Source organism: Manacus vitellinus, unplaced genomic scaffold (assembly GCF_001715985.3).
Source record: "Manacus vitellinus isolate BGI_N305 unplaced genomic scaffold, ASM171598v3 scaffold_4_pilon, whole genome shotgun sequence".
Lineage (NCBI taxonomy): Eukaryota > Metazoa > Chordata > Aves > Passeriformes > Pipridae > Manacus > Manacus vitellinus.
In genome coordinates this window covers 39368604-39393117 of record NW_021940604.1, presented here as the reverse complement: position 1 = coordinate 39393117, position 24514 = coordinate 39368604, and the positions used below count along the sequence as shown (strand labels likewise).

At 36.3% G+C, this 24514-nt stretch overlaps 1 protein-coding gene across 2 annotated transcripts in view; it reads right to left on the bottom strand.

Moving 5' to 3' along the window:
• Positions 1–409: 409 nt before the first annotated feature.
• LMBRD1 (LMBR1 domain containing 1) overlaps positions 410–24514 on the bottom strand; it is a 70841-nt gene continuing 46736 nt past the window's right edge. Inside the window, exons 10-16 of one of the 2 annotated variants that reach the window (XM_018078240.2) lie at positions 21367–21431; positions 20493–20595; positions 19257–19361; positions 17008–17157; positions 11620–11695; positions 2495–2586; positions 410–2337 (exon numbers count right to left, since the gene is read on the bottom strand). In XM_018078240.2, coding sequence (XP_017933729.1) covers positions 2218–2337; positions 2495–2586; positions 11620–11695; positions 17008–17157; positions 19257–19361; positions 20493–20595; positions 21367–21431 — 711 coding nt within the window. In that variant the 3' untranslated portion in view covers positions 410–2217. Of the gene's footprint in view, positions 2338–2494; positions 2587–6491; positions 6639–11619; positions 11696–17007; positions 17158–19256; positions 19362–20492; positions 20596–21366; positions 21432–24514 lie in introns of those variants that run through there. The other variant, XM_018078242.3, reaches the window with a different exon arrangement.

The following is a 24514-nucleotide window of genomic DNA, read 5'->3' as shown; positions in this document are numbered from 1 at the left end:
TTAAAGAGACAGTCACCAATTCAAAGGTAGATCATTGTATTTCTGCATATAGACTATTTCAACAGGAAACAGAACTGGATTGGGAAGAACCTGGAAATTACTGAAATCCTAGAAAGAGGAGACACTTACAGCAACATATGCCAGGGCAATGACCAGGTGTCTTGACCAGTGACCCTCTAAGGCCGTGTACAACATGAAGCAGCTACACGGTACAAAACCAACACCTTCCTGCCAATCTTGTCCAGATGAGCAGCTATCTCCCAGTGAGAAGTCAAGGTAGAATGGATATAACTCTGCAAAACTGAGTGTTACAAACAAATCTGTACATGATACAGGCAAAGAAGGAAGTGATAATTACCACAGGTTAAAGCTGAAGATGAAAAATTAACAAAACCCACAAAGAAAGGAGGACATCTGAACAGCTACCTTTATTTAAATTAGCTCATGTAAGTTTTCCATCAGGGCATCCACAAATAAGTATGCTCCAACTTCCTGCTACCCTTTGGATGCAGCTTCCAGACAGCCAAAATCAGGTTCCACCTTTTGTTTGAGTTACTTGAACTTCTTTTAAATAATTCCCTGAAAGTTTCACCAATGGTCATGTTTAAATAGTATTCCACTAATTCTAGTCAAAGGGAGCTCAGACTGACTAGTCAAATTCCAGTACCTACTGTCACTGTTTGAATACATTTGTGTCCTTTTAAATGTCTCATTGGCAGCAAATGGATTGATTGGTATTAGTTGAACAGACCTGACTGCATATTTGTAGCTCATGATAACCTACAACAGACATTCTTCCAGGTTGCCACAAACATTTATGCTACTGGAGTAGCTGGCACAGAAGGCTTGTTAAAAGACTTCAGTTTTGTTTCTTCCTATAAGAGTCCACACATCAGTTCCCTGTGTTCATGCATTAACTAAGCAACTCACCTAAGACTTCCTCAAATACTGAAGCTAAATTAAAATTCAGAAGTTCCCGAGACCCTGCTGTTCTGAAATACTGCAGGAAGAGGCAGACTGTTCTTGAAATAACTTTAGAGTTTGCAAACATGCAAACAGGACATAATTCCCCCACATTTTAATAGCTATTTAACAATTAGTCTTGTAAAAAGACTACGTAAGTTACATTTCCATGGGCTTGCATGGACTATAGTGTCCCTCAGGCAGCACTAGAAGCTTAAACCCTGTATTTGTAATCATTGTCTCTTTCTGAGTCTGTGAAAGGATATCTGAAGATTTTTTCCAGCCTTAGAAATATAGCTCAGTAACTATATAGCTAAAATAGGATTACTTTACAAAGACAACATGAATGACAAAAATATTTATGAACTGTGTTTATATAAACATATTGGCTTGTAAACAAGTTGACAACATTTACATTAAATACTGAGAGAAAACTTCAAACTAGACAATTTGCATTAAAGAGAAAAATATGTTAAAAATTAATTGCATCTCAATTATTCCATTAGTTATGACTAAATCAGGCACCTGGCAGTTTCAGAACTGAACTGTGCTAAAACACTGCAACAGTGCTGAATATTGTAATTTACACTAATGATTTCCTCTGATAGAGTAAAAGCCACCTCATAGTTACCCGAGGATTCCCATGGTAACTCAGTGGGGATAATAGTATGAAAATTACTTATTTTTCATGGACTGGGAACTCACTACCTAAGTGAATGTTTTTGGCATACTTTAGAGGACAGTCTCTTATTAGCTATAGTTTTGTAAGGATATCCCAGAAATGCCAGCAAAACTAATGCAAAAGTCAAACCCTTCTGAAAGTATAAATCTCATCCAAATATTTCCAGCAATATTTGCACTGTTTTGCAAGATTTTAGCTAGTTTATTTATGAATAAAAAAGTCCTACATGTTGAGCATGAAAGTATTTAAGAAAACTTAAGTTAACAGAGAAGCATAATGAATTATGAAATAGTTACAACAGTTCATCAAATTATACATCAGAAATTTACATATATGTTTAATCATAAAACAATATTTTCTATATATTATTCAAACTCAGCTTCAATATTCGTTCTCATTTAACAGTGATACTCAAAAAGTGATATTCAGGTTTTTTACCCCTTTAACTGAGTACAGTTATTTCTTCTATCTTTACAGGTGCAAGGATGCTTATTTGGATACAAATTCCACATGGGTATGACTTTCAACATAACTTTAAATTACACTTTTTTCATCTGGAAGGCAAAAGGATATCAATGGTAATAAACAGACAGTTCATCGTCACTCATGTCTGAATCATCATCATCCACTTCACCTTCAATGACTGATTTCTTGCCTTTGCAGCATGAAACAATTAATCCAATTAAAAAGACCTGCAAATTTTAAGTAGTAAAAGTTACTGTTAATTCAATTAAGGGGAACAGAAGGGCAATATACGTAAAACAAAGCAGCATGGTGGTGATGCAAATGATGCAATGACAACTACTGTAAATTATCCAACTTGATTTAGTGATCTCTAAAAGTACTTACTGCAATGAATGCCCAGTTCCCAAAGTAATAGGCAGCACTGAAGAACCAAAACTTATGAAGAAAGAGGTACGTTCGAGTGACAATACACTGATCTAAAATGAAAGGAAATAGTACTGATTAACATAGAACAAAAAAAAAAAAATCAGCTAACCCAAATATAATAGGATAATAATTTAGCAGTTTTAGAGAATATTCAGATCTGCAGAACAATTACACTCATTAAATCTCATTGACTCTCCTCTCCCACGAAGGTATACAAGACCAACATTTGTTGTTACAAAGAGTGACTGTGACAGGTAACACTAAGTTACAAGTTACACAGGTAACCCCCTTACCACTGGGTACAATTTCTCCTGCAGATGTGTCAATTATTAACTAGAATCTGTCCAAATGGAACTCACTTCCCATTTTAAATAAACCATAGCCATAAAGAGATACAAAGCAGATTTTGGATTAAACATACATTCCAGGACTCTGAAAAAAAGGTGTCTCTACTAGGATTGCATAAGTTTTGTAAATCAATGTCAACTACAATGTTGAGTGACGTAGGCCAAAAAACCCCAATATGTACTGAGACTTTTGTAATCCAGATAGCAGAGGACTTATTTGTAGCTAAGACCTAAAAACATGGTTAAACCTTACTCCTCTAACATGTATTTTTTGATGTGGTTGCATTTTTCCTTTTTAAGAGGTAGATTCTAACAAAATTAAGAATCAAATTGCCAAGGCATTTTCAACACTGCAGACAGGGAGTATAAAGGTTTGCATGGGACACTGAACCTGTGACATTTGAGAGATCAGGTCAGGGTGGCCAGCAGGACACACGAGCCAGTTGAACCTCTCCAGTACAAGGAGTGCACTGAGTTTATGCTAAGGTATAACATGATTTTTTTCTTTATTTACTATGCTTCAAACCCCACCTAAAGCCCATTTCAGAGCAGGAATTCGTGTCTAAACAACTTGAACACTAGTGAAAGTAAGTCACACAAATTGCCTGTTCTTCCCTCAGTTTGGACCATAGGTTTGGAAATATTCCCCAGGTACAGTTGAAGTACAGAACTTCCTGTCTTCTAAACTTCCGAGTGAAAGGCTGCTTATACAGTTATACAGTTTACCTTTCAGCAGCCATCTAAGTAAGAAATGCAGGCAAAGTGGAGATGCTTCATAACTGCAGATAGTATTGTCAATACCATCTGCAGCTCTCCAGCTGGTTACCTGAATTAAAAACAGCTAAAAGACTTTCAGATAACTCTTCACCATAATTGGATTAAGTAGATGACGGTAAATATTTTAGAATAGTTTGACCTTGAGAAAACATTTCTATGCAATATGTCACAAGAGAAGCTAACTAATTTTTACCTATTATTTCTGAACTAATATATTACTAAATTGGTTGACATAACACAACATTCTTAATCAATTTATTCCTCCGTATGACCCAATTTAGCATAAGTTATAATGAACAACCTGAATTAGGATAACTACTTGTTATCCAGAATGATCAGCGAGAATATTACTGGCACATCTTGATCACGTGGAACAGAAATATACATGGAAAGTTACTAAGCCTCCAACAGATTACCTGCCATCACTTTAAAAATACAGCATATTATGTAGTGCTGACCAAGGCACAAAGCCAAGATTCAAGATAAAACAATGTTTTAAACAAAGAATGACAAGTACTAACAGTCATTACTACCTGAAGAGTCAACTGTTTTTGTTTTCAGTCCATTGATGACTCAGTTTATCAACTAGACAATGAAAGAGATAATACCCTCTGTAAATCCACAGATCAAACTGGGAGGAGAACAGAGAACCAACACACTAGATGACCATATTTAGGAGAGACCTATTTTTCAAGTCCTTTGAAACAATCCTCAAAGTTTAACAGAGACAGAAGCCCTGTACTTGGAACAAAGAGACACCATGCAACACTGCAGGCTGGGGGTTGACCAGATACAACTACATAATAGGAGAAGGTTCACCATTGGCATGGGTAAACATTGAAGCTGCTGTCTGTGGAAACATTCGCAGCTGGATGGACCTGAGCAAACTGCTCTCCTTGACCCTGCTGGGGTGTTGGACCAGACTGTCTCTAAAGGTCCTGTGTGTGCCTGGAATCATTACACAAACGTAGATGTAGAGACAACACAGATCTAACTGACAATGGCATTTTGGATGGAAAACCCACAGTGGGAATGTCATCCACAGATAGATGAAGTTTATATACCCAAATTCAAGCAGAAACTAGTTCTGCCTAAAATACACTCAAAACTACTGCCAAAAGAAAACCTGCATCTTTACTGCAGGTAAAACCTGCTAAAACATAAAAGCACTGCATATTCCAAATCCTAAACATATTGAAGACATGGTTTCAGGTATCCAAGAACACTTATTTCATACAGCTCTTGCTGTGAATTACTTAAAAGCTGTGTTGCAAAAAGCAGCTGCCTCTTACAGTTTCTAGGAATGGCTTTGGTCACAGACCAAATTGTTGAGATGGACCAGACAAAGCAAGCTTCAGCAGCCTTCAGATACTAGCAAGTATATAAAAAGTTTTGTAATTTCAAGTTTCCCTTTTTGTCTTGTACCTATGATCTCAACCTATCTTTATCAATATTTCAGTGTTATGGTCACTTAAGGACTTACAGTGTCCACAGAAGTTTATCTTAATGATTCTACTTCACTTATTATTTCCACAGCTTTCTCTGGAAACAGATTCATGGAATAGCAGCAACAGCTGCCTCAGCCACAAATACAGTATTTCTTTGTCTTCTTGTTGACTAAACAGGGAAAAATGACTTTGTTTTTTAGTATCTCTTACTCAGCAGTTTCTACAACAGTGGTTTCTTGCATATTCTATTTGAGCACATCCCCACTTACTCCACATTCTTCTCTGCTGTGAGATATATACATACACACAAAAGTAACAGTAACCTCATTCATCTGTTGAGCCTGCTTCTGCACTTCACAGTCCTGCTCCTCTGCTGCTGCTACTTCACTGGTTTCACAAGTTAAAATTATTCTCCCATACAAAGCTTTTACAATTTTTGGGTTGTGGCATCCTATACCAGTGATCTTTCCCTTAGCTAACTTCTCCCAGAAATTGCTTAAATCTTCAGTTCATCACTCAGCTTTCACAATAATGCAAGTCTTAAAGAGTTCACCATCACTTGCTTCAAGGTTAATTTTGCAAAAAATTTACATCTTTGATCTCTTTTCAGACTGGAAAGTATATGGGAAAACACACTACTCACATATAGCAAGATCTGAAAATATCTCCCAACTGGTTGTATGTAGCTACAATAGCTGTCCACTTAAAGAGATGTGAATCACTAAGCTTCCAACATTTCAAGCTGACAGCACTTTGAAGCACTACAGTACACTAGAAGCATGAGTATCAAACCACTCAGATGTTAAACAACAGTTCATAGTTCTTAAAAGACTGTAGATAGCTATGTCTAACATACATGCACAAAAAAACTGCCTGCTGTTAATTCCCAATTGTTTGGTTTTGGTGTGGGGTTTCTTTGCTCAGTTGGAAGTGGTAGTGAGACGGCACCTAAAACAGACCTGTAGAGACCAAAAGTCTAGGTGGATAAAGCCTAGTCCAGAAAGCTACCTCATTCAACAAAAGCTGCTCAGTAGGTTTGGAATCTAATCCTGACAAAGGAAAAGATTTAGCAGGCTAAGGAGAAGCCAGGAACTTGGAAGACAGGAGTAATGAGGAGCCTGGAAAAGCTATTTGGGACAAGCTATTATTTAGAAGGCAAACTGCTTTTTTCAGCGCTTCAAGCTGCAGGTAATTTGTGTATGAGACTTCACATGGTGTATTTGCAAATCAAGCACAACCTGATATAAAACTAGACAGACAGAAAAGTGATGTAATCAATGTAAATAATCTGGTTTTATAACAAAGAGTCAGATCTGATTTTGTAACAAAGGTTACAAGCCTAGATAACCAGCAGCTATTTGCACTTACTTTACACTACATGAACAATTGCAGCAGCCACACAACTTCTTGATGATAACTACACATTATGAATGTTTACAATAAATGGCTCGAGAATTCGCAAGTCCCATCAGGGCTAGCAGGGCTTTATAGCATAAGGAGGCTTCCAGTAAGATTCTCCAAGATTTTGTGCTGAAAAAAGAAAAAAGTTTCTGAATGCTAAATAACAAGAACCATGTCCTACTGAGAAATCTGGGTCACATAACTATTTTTTCCAACAGTCAGATTTAAACAAAGTGACTTGTACGAACAGGATTTGCATTCTTGTATGAATGCAAGATTTAGTTATAGAAAGAGGGTTCTGGATCTTAGAACCAACAAAGCACAAACAAGCTTTACCTAAATGTAACAAGAGTTTTCACCACTTCCCTCTATACACTCAGAGAGCCCATCAGTCCTCTTTTGGCCATTTTAAATTTGATGTTCATCTTCACACAGTTATGGCATTATAATGCAAAACTGCACCCAGCTATAAGGTTTCTATTTCAGTTTCTTTACAGAGATTCTGTGAGGGTGCCAAGATTTGCATGTATTAACAGACTAGGTGAAAACCATTTAATGAGATTTGAAGAGCTAAACCTGTTAATCTCATTTTTCATAATTTTAAAGGATAAATTGACTTTAATGTTTATTAAATAACTCCAAGTGAAGAAAATACTAATTCTACAAGGCCATGTGTATAGTGCAAAGGTACAGCATTAGCCAATAACTAAGATCTGAAGTCATGTTAATTCCAATGAGATTATACCCATTTTCTACAGAGAAGTAATAAACCCCTAGATCAGCCCGGTGAAGAAAAGTGTTCTCAGTGTTTTTGTTGAAACTAGACACCTTTTGAAACACTGTGTACAATTTAGGTTAATTACAAGTGGCCAGATGTGTTTAAACACAAGCCATAATTGCTACTTCTTGCCTATAAAGTGCTAACTTAAATTTGAACTTCTGCAAGATGCATTTCCTGAGTCTCCTTTCAGTAACTAAAGGCAAATTAGTCTTGTTTTAAAGACCTAGCTAGTGACAAGCATCAAAGTCAATACCCTAGGGATGAACATGGATGCAAAATTCCAGAAAACAAGCAGTGGACAGCATAATCTATCATTTCGATACTAATCAAAACCTTTTCCATTAGCCACCTATAACATTTTGGAGTATCAACTTGGCACAAGCTTAAACTTCCACTAGTTCAGACTTGAAACTACAGTACACCACTTGACCTTCAAGGTTAACTAATTTTGTCATGTCGTTTCTACTTGTCTCATACTGTCTTTATCTGATTACTTAAAGAAGGATGTGTCCTGTGGAAAGAAGGATTCCTTGTTTTTCCCATCCTGAGAGAATACTACACGAAAAAAACTTGGAACATGCTCCTGTTTTGGCACTTGTCTTTGGGGCTCCTTTTCAGCTTGACTAATGTCTACATCTAATCTTTATTCTCACTAAAATAAAGCCTGAGATTCTGAACTTCTTGACTTCTAGTTAACAAAAGTGTCTTGGAAGAAGGCACAGATCTAGTTAACTCAGTAAGACCTTCTCAGTTCAAAGCCTCAGAAACTGAGATAATCTTTCTTCTTTCCCACTTGACATTTAGCTCCAAGTCAGTGCAGGTCTGTGAAAAAGGCCCAGCAGACAGACTGTATCACGCATTTAGCAGGCCTTGGGTAAGGTTCATTTCCCCAGTGAAACAAGTGAGAGAATCCAAGGGGGATTCATAGCATGTTGTGCATTTAAAGTGCATGATGCTTAAAAAAATAATTTAGGGGGTTGTTTTTGTCTAGAAAGCGGTAGAGAGTGTTTATCAGATATCATAACTAAGGTTGGGAAAAGGCTTTTATATAGCCTTGCAGCTGAGTCATTGCTCACTTACATTAATCTCATTAACCTGTTTAGCTAAATCTATACCAAGCTTTCAGTGCATTAGTCCAGGTGAAAGAGTCTTAATCAAATAACAGAACTGTGGGCCCAACAGTTCAGCTGGCATTAGACCTTGAAAACAACAATCAAAGGAGATATTTGCCCAACTGTATCAAACACTGAAAATTAATGTCTTGCCTATAACAAATTTATTAAATTTGCTGCTCCAAAAGACTACTTAAAAAGTTTTTAAAAAGTCTAATTTAACCAGAACACAAAACTTGTGCAAGATGTTTAAATATAACTTAAAACAAGATACTTTGAGTTGTAATATGCACCCTACCCTATTATTTTTTAGCTTCTGTTCTGTTTTATGCAGTTATGCTACTACAGACTTTGGCATTGAGTATAAAACAGATTCACCTCCTGTATATCAGGAGTAGAGACGAGTTTTGCTGCATGAAAGCAGATAATATAATGCTAAAACAGTACAAATTATGTATCTAGCTATAAATACTTGAGAGTACATTTTTATAAGATGGCATTTTAACTGCCTAATTTTCCCTAGGACATGTAATTGTCCTTTTGACCAAGCCAGACACTAGTCTGAAACAAATCTGTAGGAAACACTGCCCATTAAAGACTAAAGTTTTAATGACATCAAAATTTTTGAGAGCATTAACTGTTACAAGAAGATCAGGTCTATTCTACCACCTCAGACAGAAAAAAAAAATCTACTTAGTAACAGCAAGTAGAGATCATATCTACAGCATTTGAGTATTCGATAACACAGCAGATTGCTATAAGCTTATCTATCAGCACAGACAATAAAAGTTTGTTTCATGTTTAAGGAAAAACACCTGTTAGAATTAACTCAGTTTAAATGGAAAAAAATAAAGGGCAGAGAAAAGAAATCAATATTTGTATTTAGTTCCAGTTGGATGGTTTACATAAACCAGAAGTCAATTCAAACTGCAAGTGCTTGCCCAACACCTTTATCTTAACTTAAAGTTATTTGCATCTATTTTTGCCCATGTCTAATATCCTTAAAAACAAGGAAAATTGTATTAAGAGTCTAGTTTCTACTTCTGAAATAAGTTTCACTTGCCAGGATACTGTCTGATCACAGAAAAGAGTAGCATCTAAAACATATCAACACCTTCTCCACCTCTTTCCTATAAAGAAGGGGGAATTTGACTCAAAGATTCCCACTGCAACAGCACATTAACGATGACAAACCAAAGCCATCATTTACACAGACCAAGTCTTGTATTCAGCACAACAGGAGACTAGTTTTAAGCATCAGCTATATTGTCTCCCTTAGTTAAAGTAAATTAGGAAAGAAAATCAAAGTATTAAAAGTATTCAAAAAATCAAGTATGGGTGCAATTTCATATGTTTATAAGGAACTGGGGTTGGACTGAAATAATTAAGCAGCAAAATCTGAGGAAATCAGACTATTTTAATTTCTCTCACAAAAGTCAAGACCAATGAGCTTTATCAATGCCACTGAGTATATTCTCCCAGCAAATAGTAGCCAAGTCAAGAAGTTGTTCACAAGAAATAAAAACCTATACAACTTGGTCAAAGTGATCTCATTTTGAAAGACAACAGATGTTCTTCTAAATTCTGCCAAAAATAGAAGTTTCTATTTTAATCACAAAGATACAGCAGCCTAAATGTGAGTTGAACAACTATATTTGTCAAAATAGAAAAACACTTGAAACTGCATTAAGTCTAAAGATAGCAATCAAAAAAAATGGATGAATGATTTAAGTATGAGGGAAGACAGGAGACAAATTCATTCCCCTTGGGAAATGCTATGAACCACCAGGAATAAGACTAACACATACATACTCAATTTGAAGATATTGTAAATACAAGGGAACCACCTTGCAAAGGAGACCATGGCCTAACAGATTACAAACAAAGAACTAATGGTCCACTAGTACATAATCTTGTCCAATAACAAGTAGGAAAAAAACTGAGGAGCTGTTAAGATCTTCTAGAAGCAGTCAAAACTCAGGACTTACAGAATACTGATAATAAGAGGAGAATATAGGACAACTATTTACCTTTTCTATCAATTAACAAACATTATCAAACATTTTGTAAGTATGTAAATGCACACATAATACAACTGCTCTTCATACAGAGAAGTTGAAAGTTTGCCAGAGTAAGAACAATTGAAAGCTTGGGTCTGAAAAGATCTGGACCATTCTGAAGGTCATAAATCTTTTGCTGAGATCAATTGATTGTGACCTTAAAGAACAGTATCAGTATTGCAATGGCTGGTGCAATTCAAGCTGTTTCAAATTGTGAAAAAACTGTCCATATGCAGAGGGAAAAGAAGGTGAAACATAACACTGCAAAAAACAAATCCAGTATGATTTCAATTAGTTTGTATTTTTTTAAATGAAACCAGGCTAGAATTCATTCACATCTTTACTCAAGTTTCAAAAACAAATAAATACCAAATAAAATGTTACTAGTCTCTCTAAAAACAAATAAATACCAACATTAAGACCTGCGTAGATGTAAAGTCAAGGAACACTTCAGAATTACCTATCTGCTTGATAGTCACTACTCACAGCTCTAGAATATCCATAATATATCTTCTGCCCAAAGGTCAAAAAGGGATGGTTAATAACACAAATGAGCAAGAATTATACTTGATATTATAAGGAACAATAATTAAGAGGATTACACAAAAATAATTTAAGAGGTCTAGTTCCACTGGTAGTGTTGCTCATGGAAGAGCCCATGTTTACCTATTTATCAAAATTTCATAACTCTTATCTGTAAAGTTCCACTAAGAATTTCCAGTTCCACTAATTTCAGATCTTAGTTTTCCTGAGTACATTGAGAAATTTAATAGAATACTTGTCTGGACATTTCTATGGTAAACATATACACTGAAGTGACACTTCCCATGCTAAGCTATTCACCAGCTGGGATTTATTTTCAACATCTTGTACATACACATTAAAGCAAATGAGACATTTTAAAGCAAAGTGGAATGCTTTGTTGGCCAAAGGTTCTACTAAAAATGGTCATTTCTTCAAATGAATCAAGTAAGCTTTAAGGAAGCTATTTTTTGGTCTTAGCTACATATCATAGCTTATTATTATATTTTATTATATATTATTATATATTAGACCAAAGCAAATAAAAGCCATGAAGAGAGCGATTGAGTTGCTTATTACAAACAACCACGCACCTATCACATTAGAAATATAAGAAATAAATATATTAAACTCACCTTCAGGTGCATCTGCATCACAGTCTTTAGATACAAATGTTACATTCCTTGGCTGGCCATCAATTGTCTGATTACTCTGCATTATAAATATGGAAAATTAGTCTATCAGCAATGTTCGTCCAATGATAGTCCCCAGTCCAAATACATTTCCAAAAAAGTTTTTAATTTTATCAAAACTGCGTTGACAAAACTCTCACAATATTTAAACAGATTGATTTTTGAACAGTATACGCAGAGTAAGCTGTAAATGGTAAAACAAACATTTTTAAGTACCCTTTCATTTTAAAAAAATATAGCTTGTGTTCTTTTTGAAGACACAAAAATCAAATTTCACCTCTGAAATTAAACCTTTTAACTGTCCATAAAAGGAATCTGAAACTCAACTTTGGTGCTAAAAACACTATGAAAATATTAGGCTTCCATAATGATACTGAATGCAATTCTCTTCTGGTCTAAAGGCCAGATGGTAATATCCAACACACTTAGACAGCCAAAATGGAAAAAGACAAATTACGCCAAAGTTAACAATTTAAAACCCAAATGTGCCTGCTTAAGTGGCCCAAATCTTTGGAAACCCAATCCTTTCAGAGACTGACATGAACTCTTCATGTACCACATTTTTGAACGGGTGAATAATTTTAGCAGAGTCCTTTGCACTCCATTGATTTCTTCATACATTAATTCACTTTAAAGGGTCTCATACCTACTTTCACCTTCATGATTTCCTAAACAGAAAACCCTCTAAAGAAATCAGTAATGGTCAACACCTTTTCTCCTTCAGACTGAAGAAAATATTCCTTAAAACATACCAGCAATCAGTACAAGTTGGTACAGAAAACTGTCTCTCTGACAGCTTAACTGAGAAAGTTTATCAATATTAAGCAAATACAGCCTTCACTGTGAACATTCAAGAGAAACAACCAAGTGTCTGTCCTAAAGGATCCTTTAGGATAGCAACAGTTTATATGTCCAGTTAATTTTGATTCATGCAAAGACAAGGAAGCGTGGAGACCACTACTGCCTCAAAAAATATGGATCCAAAAGGAATATGATTAGTCACAGGAATCAGTGGAATCAAAAGTAGGAGGACAATAGATAGAAACAATAGGAAAAGAACAGAAGACATGAAACTTCAGTTATTCAGTGTACATTTAGTAGTGGCCCATCTCTGGGATGTATTCCAGCTGGCTGTCACCATTACAGCTTACACTGCTCAGAGAGTGCTTCTTTCAAAGGACAGCATTGTACCTCATACAATTACACAGGGCATACAAAACCCATAGATCAATCAATCACAACATGGTCATTTCAAAAATTTCACCTTCCTTATCTTTATTCACTTTAGTATTTTAATAGTAGGGTTTCTCAAATACAACCTATGGGCTTTCTTTGATAACATCTATGCTTTTTTCTAGGTCTTATATCAGTGTTGTTCTCCATGAACACTCCTGCAATTTAAGATGTTTTTAATACAAGTATTGCTGGAGGAGCAAGGTTGAAAACTGGAAGCATCAAGGACAAGCAAGAGACAAAACCAAGTACAGCACTCAAGCATGTGTGCTGTAAGAGGTGACACATTTTGAATACTTAAGAAAATAGCAAGCTATCATATAACAGGTTAGGTTACAGCCTGTAACACCAACAAAATTTGCTCCTGCTTTATATTCAGGATCAAGAAATTGAAAAGACCTGTTTGCACACTTGGCCATCTAAGGGATACTTCCGGATTCCTACTGCTGACAGAGACACTCAGGGTCCTGCAGTTTAGGTCCACTCCTACAAATTACCTATGTGATGGCTGAGGAAGGAAAGTGATTGTTCCCTGGTTAAGGACCAGAGCAGCAAAGGTATCAGTGTCACTCATGGTATATGCTGGCCTTTTAATTCCTCTCTGTGTCAGTCAAATACTAAAGGTCCACTAGGTACAAACATCAGCAAGCAATGGTCTTTCTTTCAGACAAATGCAAAATAACCTTTGACCTAGCTGAATGGAAAAGCAATTATACTTGAGTATGGGCAAAATTATGATTTCACTAGAAAGTTGAGAAGGTGGCCTGGATGTGGATAGAACTCTGTGAAAGGTTATGAAGAGACTCATGGCTGATTAGCAGATGTTACAAATTGCCTTAAGAGGTGAACCCAAGCTATCCTGGGTGTTTGAAGAGCTATGAAAGTTGACCAAAGCTCTACACAGGGACTCGGTAAGGCCACTATATCCAAAGGAAACTTTCAGAAGTTTCCTACAGACAGCATAGCTGAAAACACTTTTGATGAACTGGGGTCACATGCTTTGAACACACCGGTGGTCAGAATATTAATAAAGCTAGCAGCCCAGGTCTCGCTAATGTTAATTGGCTTATAAGAGCTCCATTTTTCTTTACATACTCAGTTAAAAGGAAAAACCACCAGCACTTCCAAATTAAAAGTTCTTGTCAAGAGTAAAAGTCTCCAAAGGAAACAGTTCAAAATTTAAACAGGAATTTAACCTGTCTAATGCATTACTATAGATTTTGGTTACAAATTAGTTTAACAGGTTAACAGATTGGGAATTACTGTAGAGCAAAGCAAAGGGAGAAGTACTCTTACACAGTCTTTCTGTGAGCCACCAGATTGTAATACACATGTTTATCAGCCCACCCATCCACTAAGCTGACTTGGAATAATCCTCACTTTTTGCTTGTTTTTTTACACAGTGCTGGTTACCAGTGGTGTTACTTTAAATGATCAAATTGACAGTGGTGTGTGAGCACAATGAAAACCTAGACTGTCCAAGTGAACTGGTGCATACAGCTCATCATCAGGAAGCCTGCTATGTATAGTTCACTTGCCCTGCTCCTGTGTATGTTCCTGGCTACTCCTACATCCATAATCATCAATTTATAACTGTTAAGAACCTCTTCATTGCTAACATCCACAGAAAAATCTGTTGCTCCTCTTCATTCCCAGACACCATCTCTCCTCGTTTCTAAATATAAAAATCTGACATGTAGTTGTCAGGGTAGTCAGACAGAAAATGTGTCTGGTACATTCTGAAAGACTCTTTGATAGGATGTTGTCTGAAGACGTAACGAGGAGATAATCTGGTATGCCAGGGAAGTCCAGATGTAGTTTACCAGCATATTCTTTATGCCTCATATTATTTTAACTATAAAAGCAATTTCTACTCAAGTTGTAATATGTACTTTAAGCACAGCTCTTTGAAATGAAACATAAGAAGCTGAAGGCCCAGAATGGCTATCTTGCCCACAACAATTTTAATCCTTTAAATGGAAAGTTATAGCTCTACTCAACCATTTCAACTAATCCTTCTTGCATTGCTGACCAGGATTGTATGTCAATAGCTGTAAGAATGACACAATAGCCTTCCTACTGCTGTGCTCTATTCTCTTGACCCTTCTTGGTTACAAACTATGTATTTATGTTTGGATACTACTTGTCATAAACAGGTAACATGCAAGTGTGTGTTTAGTGTCAATCTTTCTGCCTCCCTCAATATAGGCACATTTTATTTTATTCATAAAGTAAAACAAACTGCTAGCTATAGCTTTTATTATTTGTTTTTCTCTTCAATGTTCCATGTTATCTGCCAGCTTTATCACAAAAGATTCCTTTCTCAGGTCATTGTAAGGCCTAAAGACTAGTTTGGTAGGACCTTTAATGAAATTTTCCGTCCTACCCTTATACCCACAATGGCTCTGCACTGTAATTGGAGATATACAATCATTCTACAACATAAAAAACTGAACTGCCTTTTGCAGGCACTTGAGCTCGTAACTGATACCGATACAGCTATATGATGTTCTAAGTTACATACATAGCACATAATCAGGCCAGGAGTTCTATGTAAACTCACCACATAAGCAAAATGCTTTCCCAAACTTACTTTCAGATTAGCAGTTTTTTGCTGCTACTACTCTAATTCTGACAAGTTCAGCCAATTTACAGATGCCTACGCATGTTTATTTTGTATTAGTTATATCTAGCATAAAATCTAATAAAATGCATTACACTTCTTAAATACCAGATACTCAAATCCCCTACAGTGAATGTATTACTGTGCTTGGATTGACATGAGATGACCAATTGCCCCTTACCAGACAATTGAGATGTAAAGACAGTAGGAAAGTAGCATTTATTGAATCCTCCATTTCCTGCAGTGACAATTCTACCACATCAATTCAACACATTTAAGTTGATCAGATTCCTCATCTCTAGCATGTTTAACACTACTCCAATTTCAATTTCTCCTTGTAATCCTTTTGTACCAAATATTCTGTATCCACCATGTAAACTGAAAGAATTGATAGTGATAAATCACAGAATTTACTAAATAGTCACAGCTAAAGGAGGTCAGTGTGTGTTTTGTTTGGTTTTTTTTTATTTTTAAAGTAGTGTGCTCCCCCAGAGGTACATCCTCCTGAAAAACTAACTGAAGTATTCCAAATGCTCCAAGCAGCATACAGTTACTTCAATTTCATTTAAATCCCTTCTTTTAACTACTCTGGCTCAACTATTTTGTCTGTGAAACTCAAACACCAAACAGCACACCAGGAGATCTTGACTTCATTGTGCCTGAATAAGCAACCAGTTCACAACCTGGTCAGTTGAAGACCAGATCTAACAAAGTCTACACCTATAGGATATCAGACCTCAATAGACAGATGTCCATGAAACCTCTCAAGATTCTTATGATATGTAACACTGAACTTCCCCATAAATATGCAGCCAGCCACTCAAACTAAGATGAAATACAATAATTCAAGTCTTCAGGTACAGAAGATGAAAGACTTAAACCAAAACCTTGAAGTGCATAAAAGTGCAATAACAAAAGCAGAGACTAAATTTTAACTTGTTAATTCTGTAGATTTTAGAGAGCAAGAACTGCATGGAGTTTCATCAAGTTGGACAGTCCAAAGTGTCTTAAGTGTGATTAATCAGCACATACTTTGCTCCAATCTGATGAATTTCTACTGTAATAAGTTATCTTTGTCATTCCTCACAAATATGCACATAAAAACTATCATCTGTGGATAACATTGATTTTATTCTCTACGTAGCCTTACACATTAAAAATAATCCTCACTGCAGTCACTTAGCATACCAGTACAAAATCTAGTGGAAGCTGGCAACTCTTATCAGAAAGAGTAAAGCAAAACTCAGGAGTTTCACACTGTCTGAAGATAATCTAGAAATTAAGTTGTGTAATATGTAGTACAATTGTTTTCTGGCTTGTGTATTACCAACAGACCTACTAGTATTTAAAAAAAAAAACTGGCTACAAAATTCTCTTCAAAATCTGAGAATACGCCTGACTTTAAGAGTTTCTGTAAACAATACATTTTTGGATGAAGAAAATTTAAACATAAAATAAAAAAAATTACATCTCACCTGCACCAGGTATTTCTGGCTTCCATACATTACATATTGTGGAGCAAGACTGTAAATCATGTAACTTGTATGAAGAACTATCAACAGAAGTATCATACAGAGAAATAAGAGTGCTTGAGGTCGAGTTTTTCCTCGTCTGATTTTATAAAGCTGAAACCAGAAAACAAATATTAACATAATAAAATTATTTTTTTTCCTGAAGACATCTAAAAACCTCTTTAATTCAAATAATAGTTTTAATTCTACTGCCAGAAGTGGGAGGTTGCTAAAATGATCCTCTGGCAACTTAATTCCAGTGACTCAAAGCAGGTTTTCAGGGGTATTTACCTAAATTTCAGGGCACAGCTGTTTAAACAAATTAAGTACTGGTTACAAATTAAGTAATGGCCCAAAATATCTACACACCAGTAGCTAGTAGGGAAGATTAAAATGGTGTTGCCTATCACAAACTGTGTATACTTATAACAAACTGAGCCTCGGTTTGTCAAACAATGTTATGCCCTTCAGTCAAGGTGGGGTGTCATCTATCACTACAGCCCCAATCAGATCTAGAAACAGAGGAAGGAGTTATGAGAGAGCATTCCCAGGCTCTGAGGAAACTTGCCCACCATCTGGTGGCTTCTAGTTCATTTAACATTGCAGAGAACAATACAATCCCTCATTGTTATTCTGTAGGTACCACTGTACTCTCTAATCCCTAAGGGCTCAACCTGAAGAAGCTGGCACATGAGGGGTAAATGACAGAAGACCAAAACCAATACTAATCTCACAACTCGTTGCAAAGATTGATGGGTCATTGTTCCAAATCTGGGGTGTCACCACACGAAAAGGTGACAATTTTAAAAGGAGAGTAGGCACATAAGCATGGAAATATTTAACCAAGTATCACAGGCATGATTGTCACACTATGGGACACAAAGTTGCTTTTTCAAATACTTTTTTTTCAAATACATTATTTGCTTAATATTTAGATATGCCATATTACCACTGTACTCTTTTACTTCTTATGAAGCTAAACTTGCTTGTCACACCTGTGAGATACTGGATCCAAACCTCACTGAATTACTGATATAGGTCAAAACCAACTCACAGTGAGTGTGTGTGGGGAAGGGCTGGGCCTAGATCTGCAGGTACATGGTAAGGCTGCCGTATCACATAAGGCTTGCTCAGAGCACACAGCCTGCAGCTAAGAGGGCTGGGTCCCTGAGAGCATATGGCAGAGCTGAAGGCTTTGTAGCCGAGCTGTCAGTCAAGGGAGACCTGCCTGGTAGCCCACCCACAGCACACCCCTGCAGCCTGTGACTGCTACAGCACAACTCACTCTGGCCTGAAGGCACTGACTGGATATCCTGCCCGGGAGAGAAAACTGAACCATATAAATACATGAGACTCCATCTGAGCTCCCTCTCTCTTTTCTCCTGCTGCCTGCACCATGTGAATCACTGAATCTTGTTGGTAACCATTTTTCCTTTCCTTTCTCTCCGTCTCTCTTTCTTCTTTCTTTACTCTTTTAATCTGTTTTCTTCTTTTACTCTTTTTCCTTCTCTTGTGGGTAACTTAAAACCAATGAATTGTGTTGTACTAAAGCTAGTATATTGATTGTTTGTGCTGGTTTTTATTTTTCCTGTAGAATGGGTTTTTGGCTGGATGTTTTAGTGAAATATTCTTGATTGTATTTTACTCCTGTAAACTCTTTTGTCAAAATATCTTATTTTTCTCACTAAATTAAAAGAATTTCTCTTAGAGAAGAGCATGTGACTCTTTCTCTGGATAAAAATTCGAGGTTATAACAAACCAAAAGGCTTTTAAAAAGTCTTAAATAAAATGTAACCACTCTGGGCAGCTTATGGCTTAAAATCTAGAGCGTAACAACATCGATGGCAAATCAAGCCCTTCTGACTGCATGCACATTTCAGATTTTGACCATAAAATTGTCTTAATACTTCCAGTACATCAGAATCATATGTTTTTAACTTAGAAAAGTCAGAAGCCAAAGTGACACTGATTAAATACTTGAAAAAGAGTCAGATGACTGTACTGCTCAAACTGAAACATCAGTTTTGGTCTGATAACTAAGCAAAATGAAGCACCTTCCAAAAGCAGTGCAAATCGTACACTAGGCTTCCACTCACTACACATACAGACAACAGCAACATCCCGTATTTATGATGCAGTACATAAACATATTCAATAGCACATATTTGTTAAATATCTGCATATTAGAAACTACACTCTTAAGTAATATTTACCCTTATCCAGAAGAACCATATACCCATATTTCGAATCCCTGCCATTGAAGTGAAGATAAAGTACATAACAATAGTTGTAATAAGAATATAATCAAGTGGAAAAACCTAGAACAAAAACACAAGCAGTTAAAAACACAAGGAAACAAGCTCTTCTCCCACTTATATCTAAATAAGTAGTTTCTACTTATAGCGTCTGTGGTAGCAAGAGTCCTATTTAAAAGTTTTACATAGCTGGCTCCAAATATAGCTAACATAGCTGGGTGCTAATAGAGCTTAGACAATTAACTTGCCAACTGAGCATTTTTCTTAATTTAAAACTTGCACTAATTTTGAAGCATTATACATTTTTAGGCCAAGAAACACTTAATTCTTTTAAATAGAAAGTCTCAGAATGGAAAGTCCACAGTGACAACAATCATTTTAGGACTACATAGGCATTCTATTTGTGACATTTTTCTGATCATATTTGCATACAAAATTTGATTTTTATATTTACATTAATAACAGCTTGAGAATACTGCTGCTGAACACTACTTTGCACAGTAAGCTGCAAGCTTAGGTGTTCCCCAATTTAAAAACCCTGGGGAAGAATGCATTGTGCTGGCCCACTGTACCAAGAATAAGGAAATAGCTCAAATAGGGGAGAATAAAGCACTAGCTTATATTAAGGTTTTTCTTTTTCTTAGTTTACCCATGAAAAACTAAATTTGTACATGGACTTGTTGCCTTTCAACTCTATGGAAGTTAACAGTTTGTTGGGTTTGTTTCAAAAACTAATGCCTTACTCTAACATACATAACTGCATAGAGGAATATCTCTTTCAATGTGCAACAAATACATTAAAAAGTGGAAAAGTGCATTTACTTCACTGAAGAGGGCTAAACTATCCAGTACACCAAAAACTAGAATGTAGGTAGAGCATGGGAAAAAGTTGCTTTTATTCTGTGCATAGTAAACACAAATGCAGTCATTCTCCATTGCCACTGTGTTCTGATCACATCGAAGTTAAGTTTCAAGCACCACCTTCCTTCCCCTAACTAGCTTCCACCCAAAAAAATTTTCATATCAGTAACTTAAAACTAAAAGTTAGTAAGGAATTTGCCTCGCTTTTACTGAACACACATGTAGACAGTGTTGTTTTAATTAATTACTTGGGGAGAAGTTTGCCTTTTGACAGTTTACCAGAAAACAGAGGAGCATCCTTACATATATATATATCACCAATTTTTTACTTACTCTTTGAAGAACTGGTAATAGCATATTCAATGGATTGGTCAGATTAGTTCCTAAAATTATAAATCCTGAGTCGAAACCAGCCGAATGCAGAGCTTTGTCCAAACTGCAATAATCAGAAAAGCTGGGTAAGTACAACAGTTCTCCCAGACCTTCATCTTCACTTTAATCTAAAAGGGCAACTCAAAAAAAAAAAAAGGCCGAACTAAGCCCAGAGACTGAAAACTTTCTAATATCTATATAGATACACACTTTGCTTTGCCACACTCATTGCACTTGTTCTGTGAAAGTTACATTGACTTCTGCATCTCCTCAGCATTTTAGCTTTTCCCTAGTTTGGGTCATATTTGCCCAGTTTGAAAAATTAAACGTGCCAACATTTGAGACCTCTGGTTAGTATCACTCTTTGTTGAAATCCACCAGATCTGCAGCTGGCCATATTTTTTTCAATGTCATCAAACAATTACTATGAAATGGACATCATAATAAATTAAAATATATCACTTACTGAAAGAATTTAAGCACGTGTTACCCAGCCAAGAAGTACCTATGTGCATCAAGATTCATTCAAGCAAATCATAATACTTTTGCAGTCTGAATTAAACTTTCTTAACATATATGCTCAATTTCTCTGCTGAATCAAAACGGTTTTCAGCAACATACAGTCAAGACAAGCTGACCCATGTTCTTCCTTCAATCTGTTTTAGCACATTCTGCTCAGTTTCACTACATACTATTATAATGAGAAATGCAGCTCTAGGGACAGAAATGTAAGGTAGAAAGCAAACCCCCTCTTGAAGCAAACCACCCCAATTCTGGTGTTAGAGCAGAAACTAGGTAGTTTAAGTGGCTAAGGAAAATGCTGAAATGTACTTACTTTGACAAGAACAGAGAGACAGTGAAGAGCAGTGCCACAATGATGAAGAATACTCCCCACACAATCTAGAGGTAAAAATTAAAAGCAATGTAACTGAAAGTACTTTCAATTGATGCAAGAAGTGAAGAGTTGTCTAGGTTTCAGTAAAGGATGAATGAGCTTGGACACTTCAGAGCTTAAACACATTTGAAACAGTAACTGTTTGGTAAACAATTGAGAGAAGTGCGAACAAAACTTTTACTATGTTAAACACAGTTTATGTCAAGTACATCACATTCTCCAGTGCAATACACAAGTCTACCCCTCAAGTCAAAAGTGTCATTAAGAAAAGAGATGACTCATTACATCAAATGAATGCAGTATTTAGTAGAATGCACAACCTGTACTTACTATATTACCATGGAAAACCTTAACTATATACATGCATATAGCCTTATTTAAGGAAGTTAGAGATTGGTGCCTTGACCACTACACCTGTGTGCTCACCTTCCAACAGGAGGCAACCTGTGCACACCTTACAAGGAACACCTCACCTTTCCCAAGTAAAAGCTCCCTTCTGTAGTGCTACTCCAAAACACAGTGACCAAATCACTGGGAGCTGATTTTTCATAAAACTCAAGTAAACAAGCCCAAATGGCAGGTCTTGATTAAAAACAAAAGGAGAGTGGTTTTATTATGCCTACCAAATATAGCACTTAAGCCAGGGATTCATTCTCTAAGCTGTCCTCAACTAGAGTACCTCCCATTGTTTTTCCTGGGCTACAAGCTAGTTCAGGAAACCATTCTCCACTCTGACAAGTTTTCTCCCTCACAATCTTTTCTTTGGGGAGGTTAGGGGATGGCACACAGAAGTGAGCCTAGACAGTAAACCCATTCAGTTACAGTTCCTAGAAACCCAAGTCATGGAATATGATCAAGTAAGCATGTTGAACTTCCTGAAACAATCATGTTTTCAGACAGTTAGACCTGAGACCTAGACAGACGTATTTCCAAACTGTATATGCAGGAACACAGTGCATGGTCTTCCACATGAATGGGAGAGTTTCACCATTTAAATTATTTTATTAGCCCCAAAACTTGACACACAGCCATCATGAAGAGGTTAAGAACTTTATTACAGCTGCTCATTACAGATACTCAGAGTTACAATGCTATTATTGTTCATTTAATTCTGAAGATAAACTTCAAACAATATTAGAACATCACTTATAAAACCACTCCAACTATGTAGGCCTTATTAGGTATAGATTTAGAAACTAATACCAAGGTAAGCATTAACTTGTGCATTTCCACATAATTAAGTGTACTAAGATTTTACTTCTGCACAGCAAACTCTCACTAGGTATTAGCTGTACAGGGAATAGATGTTTAAACCAACTGAGGCCAAGAGTCTTAATCTTGCTTTACTTCATTACCTTCTGCCAGCTACGGCTACTAAACTGGTATCCATATCCCCTCTGGAATATGCTTGTCTTTTGAAGTGATGTCTAGCACTTAGATAAACCATTGCCAAAAAAAAAATATATCACTCCTTTCCCCATTTTACCCTCTGCTGCAGTCCCATTAAATACAAGATTGAGAGGCTAATACTAAAAAAAAAAAAAAAACCAAAAAACCAACTTCATTCTACTTTAGTTCATCCTGTATGTCCACAGTACTATTAAGACTACTGAACCATAAATTATTTACAGTTTACATCAATCTATACTTACATAACTTCAAAGCATCAGCTGACTTAGGCCTGTCACAGAAGAGATCCTTGTGTTCTTGTCTAGATTTTCCTCATACTTAACTGACTACAGACAAAACGACACCTCATTCCCAGCATATTAACCAACACTCAGACTAACATACTCATGTCAGTTGAGTATCATTTTGTTCTGGTTAAGGGAAAGAGTAAGTATTGCCTTTTCCTTGCCCACCACATAAAGCCTAAGATGGGCTATAAAGAACACTACAGCAGGAGCTATATACTCAGTGTTGCCTTTTACTTGTCACCTATAGCAAAAGACACACAATCTTATCGGGACAATATGGCACTGCTATTTACTAGCTTTAAACCAACTACAGTATCTTCAAATATTCTAGATACACTTCACCATGAAAATTTGCAAAATAATTTTGCTTTGTGTCACAGCATAAATGAGAAGGAGTTCAAGCTCTTGAGAACATGATTACATGTTCAACTTCAAAGAAGAGGACAGCAGTAAATCAAAACCTCTTGCTCTCGCAACAGGACTATTTATCAACTGATGCTGAAAAGCTTTTAGTACTAGAAGATGTGAAAACAAAAGCCTGGCTTTCAGCCAAACACACAGAGGAATTTAGTAAGGTCATTATTTTTTTAAAAAGGAACCTTCAATGTATATTAAGAGAAGTCTAACTTCCAATGCAAGACAAACTTTTTTCCTACTCCCTAGTCCTTTTGAAAGCAGAACCTCAATGCAACCATACATCAAGCTGTGTTACCTCCACCACTACAAGCAGTTTGAACTGCTCCATTGCCAGGTCATTTCTTGATATCCATCAGCTACAAGACCCAGGCCCCATACCCACTAGTACTCAATCATTTGCGCTGTCATTGGACAGCGTTCAGAGCTGCTGCTTGCACTTACATCACTGATCACCTCTAAGTGTCTGCTTGGGTCTTCTAATCTACAATCTGTTGTGCAAGCTAATATGCATACTGCTAACTGCCAACAAAAGAGTGAACTATGCTTTTATGCAATACTGCAAATATTGCAAAAATAATGAGTTGAAGCAGTACTTACTAGGATGACTTACACTGCTGTCTGAAATGAGCTCCTTGAGCATCTTAATAGAAAGCCTCTGCTCAAGCAAGTAATGACACAGCTAAAGCAGAACACAGTAGGAACTGGTTTACTTAAAGCTCTGTCTTACATATGAACCCATGGGATTAAAAGACATGGCTAAGCAAAAGACAAGACAAAAATGTCAATATAGGCATTTCTCAACATTAAAAATGGAAGCACACTTCTCCTAGGTCACAATGGAAAGTTGAATCACATTCCAGTTTAATATGACAGGTCAAATAATTGAGGAATAACTTAGAAATATCAGAAATAATTTAGAACTATCAACTGATTAGTGTATTTTTCCACTGCTACTGCACATAAATAAGCCACAA